This window comes from Macadamia integrifolia, chromosome 4 (genome assembly GCF_013358625.1).
Source record: "Macadamia integrifolia cultivar HAES 741 chromosome 4, SCU_Mint_v3, whole genome shotgun sequence".
Classification (NCBI taxonomy): domain Eukaryota; kingdom Viridiplantae; phylum Streptophyta; class Magnoliopsida; order Proteales; family Proteaceae; genus Macadamia; species Macadamia integrifolia.
The window spans coordinates 15,538,602-15,542,304 of record NC_056560.1 but is presented as its reverse complement, the minus strand read 5'-3'; the positions used below and the strand labels follow the sequence as shown (position 1 = coordinate 15,542,304).

At 36.1% G+C, this 3,703-nt stretch overlaps 1 protein-coding gene across 1 annotated transcript in view; it reads left to right on the top strand.

Annotated features, from left to right (window-relative positions):
- LOC122076283 (formin-like protein 20) overlaps positions 1–3,703 on the top strand; it is a 29,535-nt gene that overhangs the window by 6,348 nt on the left and 19,484 nt on the right. The window contains exons 7-8 of the mRNA XM_042641604.1: positions 52–184; positions 390–461. Coding sequence (XP_042497538.1) covers positions 52–184; positions 390–461 — 205 coding nt within the window. The remainder of the gene's footprint in view (positions 1–51; positions 185–389; positions 462–3,703) is intronic.

Sequence of the window (3,703 nt, the reverse complement as noted above, 5' to 3'; positions counted from 1 at the left end):
TTTTTTTTTTTTTTTTTACCTCATTGATGGTGTCCACCTCTTCTATGCTAGTGCACCAGAATTTGACGTTTCGGAGCTCGAGAGTCTCTTCTCTGCCAATGTTCCGAAGCCAGCTGATAGCTCAGGGGGTAAATCTGGAGGGCGACGCAAGTCAGTCGGATCAAAAACAGAAAAAGTGCACCTGGTAATTAATGCAAATAAATACTGTTAATTTGGAAGTTTCAGTGCTCTAAACATTTATGTTTTTATCAGGCACTAAAGTTCTTTGTTTCTCTGAGATTCCTAGCAGTAACATCTTGTGGTTCTTGTGATTCATCTCTTTGTTGTTCTGAAGATATTTATCTCAGCTACACTAATTGTGCTCATACATCTCTTACTTTCTTTTGTAGGTTGATTTAAGGCGGGCCAATAATGTTGAAATTATGCTCACAAAAGTTAAGATGCCACTTCCTGATATGATGGTAAGCTACTTTTGCTTTCAAGGCAATTTATGCACTAGTGATTTCTATTTCTTGAGGCATGTGATAAAATGTTCGTGAGGAAGCATAAAAGACATTAGAAATGCTTGTCTTTTACCTCCTTTAAGGAGTTATATTTATAATTTAATATCAATACATAAGATCTTACTTCAGCCAATACCCTAAGCTTTAAAAGCTAATTAATATGATATTTAATATCAATACCAAAGCTTAAAGCTATTTCCCGTTTTGTCACATTGCAGAATATATACCTAAGATAAATAATTCATTTTTTCGAGACATGAATGATAAAACTTGTGCGTACATACAATCTTGAATACCATTTCTAAGCCTACTGAAACATATTGCTTCTGGTCCCAAATAAAGTATGTAGTTTTACAAGATAGGGAGTTTAGATTACCATTGGTCTACTTGAAGGAGCAGGAATTTTTCTTTTATTTTGTGTAATTTGGGGTTGGGAGCTGAGCAGCAGTCATAATTTGGTTTTATTATCTATTGAATAACCTGGGGCCTAGGGTTATTCAATATATGTACTTTCATTTCATTCACTACTCCAAAATGGGACCTATTTGGTGGTGTATAGGGATCATTCGAACTTTTTGTGTTTTTTTGTCATATCTAGAATCCCACGTTGTGGATATTTATGCCTGTAATAGAAAATAACAAATTTTGGGATTAATACATGTAATTAGGATTTAGGATCCTTGGGTAAACGTATCTGCAGGTGCTCTTCTGAATTTTTACTTAGAGTCAATTGAGTGATTAAACTTGTGATTGGTTTATTGCTTCATGTAAGTTATTTATGTTCGAGAGATAAATGGGCCTCCACTTAAGATATTGTCATATGATAAAACTGTGGTTTGTTATACGATCTTTTTAATTTATTATTTTTTTTTCCTACTTGCAATCAGGGAATTAGAGTTTGGATGTGTAATGCAAGATTTAGAGAAGACTAATTTTAACATATAAAGAATGGTTTTATTATGGAATGATAATTTTCTGCAGAATTTAAAATCCAGCAGTATGCTTTGAATAATAAGGTTAAAAGTAGAATTGCATAAAGAATTTGGCGAAATGTATAAATGAAGAATTTCATAAAGAATTTGGCGAAATGTAAAAAGGACTGTAGGTTCGGCTCAGTTGAAGAGGGCACACTGAAGAGATGAAATTCTCTTCAATGTTTGTGATACAGTAGTGCTATCGTGGTTGGGTCGACATGACTGGATCTGGAAACCCAGACCTAAGCAGAACCGACCCAACCTGGTTTTTCGGACCAACCAGGGTTGGTAGGGATTTATAGTTATGTTGGGCATAATTATGTTAACTTTTATTTTATGATATTGGGGTAGATTACATAGGAAATAGGAGATGGAGTTTGAGTTCAAGTTAATTTCAGTTTTACAATCAGTTGGGAGCCTTTTTTTTTTTCCTTTACATGCTGAGAAGTATTCATCAATTTTTTTTTCCGGAGTTGTAATATGGAATGAAAAGTTTGAGTTTGAGTTAGTTCTTTACAGTGGTGAAGTCATGTGTGGGCGACAGGATTGGTTTCTGCAGTTCTTCTTCGTCAGTTTCTTTGTTCCTCTTTCTTTTTTTTTCTTTTCTTCATTCCTCCTTGTTCTACTTCTTTTCCTGTTCCTCCCCCTTTTTTCCCTTCACTCCTTCCCTGTTCTGTTTCTATTGGTTTTGCAGTTCCTCAAAACCTGGTATCAATCTCTCTCATGCCCTGCCCATTCGTCCTAAATTTGTGGTTTTAGGGTAATATCTATAGAGACTCAGCCTACCAAGTCTGAGGCCAAGAGGACTTGGTGTTTCAGAGATCCAAATCGTCCTTTGTTGCTGGTCCCGAGTTTACTGCAAGGCACAGTTTCAGTGGTTGAATAACCTCTCTTCACTTAAGGCTTTGGGTGTCCATTGGTTGGAGTCAAGGTACTTTTCGCTGGATTATTGTTTATCGCAAGGTAGAAGATGATCTTTGGTGACCTTATTTTATATGTCACCATATCTCATTGTTTCCCAATATTCCCCTCCCTTTTATCCTTAATCTTGTTTCTACTCATCCCAACCCTATCCTCAAGTACAGAATAGCCTCCTCTTTTAGGTCCATTTACCATTGAGCCCCTTATTTTGTTATTTTGCTCAAAAGATGTCCATAGCTTTGATATATTTACAGAACCACGATCGGTTTTATTGTTTGAGTTGTTTAATACTTGGTTGAGATCAATAGCGATCCGAATCAGGGTTTTCGAACCCCGGATTGCATCAGTCTAAGGTCAAGTACAGTTTCTCCTCACCATGGGGCTGTAAAATTCCTGAAAAACTGGCTGTTAATTCGATTTGTACTCAAGTTTTCATTGGGTCCTTAGTGTTTGGTCTAGAGTTTGAGGAAGATTGTTGTTGCATGCAGGTTGCAATGGATTTCGATATAAAGCCGCTGAAAATTTGGTTAAAAATAAAGAACATAGTTATTAAGGTGTCGCCAAGGCGTCTCTAAGGCGGTATGGGTAGGCTAAGGCAGTCATGCGCTTTATGGATTACATGTAAGGTGACGCCTTACAACCAAGGCAGACACCTTTTATGTTTTTTTTTTTTATTTGATTTTGTTTAATGTATAACCATAGATTCCATATCTTTTGTTGTGATTGGCAAGTCTATGGGTATTCTGTACACTTGAGAACTATGGGATCAAGTTTATATAAAGTCAAAACCACACTTTGGTTGAACAAATCACAAATCACAAAATCATTTTGGCTATTTTCTTCTTCATTTGGGAGAACTAGGGCACTAGTGTTCCTTCCTCCGTCGATTCCAACTTTGGCGACCCTCCTCCAGCAATTCTTCCTCAGGCCATTCCGGCTTTGGAAAGGTACTCTTTTTCTTAATTTTCTTCTTCTTCTTCTTTGTCATTCTTTTTTTTTTTCCTTCCAGTTCTCTGTTATTGAACAGAGATCTCTTTCTCATCTGTTTTTTTCTTCTTTCTTTCTGTTCCTCTTCCCTTAATCCCTTCTTCTCTTCCTCCATTCTAGCGAGACTTCCCTTCTCTTCTTTCATTCTTCTTATTTCCTGGTTTTCTTTTCCCATTGCAGTGATACTGACCTTAGTTGCATTCCTAATCAAACTGACAAGAGTAGAAATATAGTAGATGACCTTAGGCACTTGTTTTGGTATCATAGAGGTAAGTATAATAAATACTTACATATTTTAACAACCTTTTTTTTTTTTTT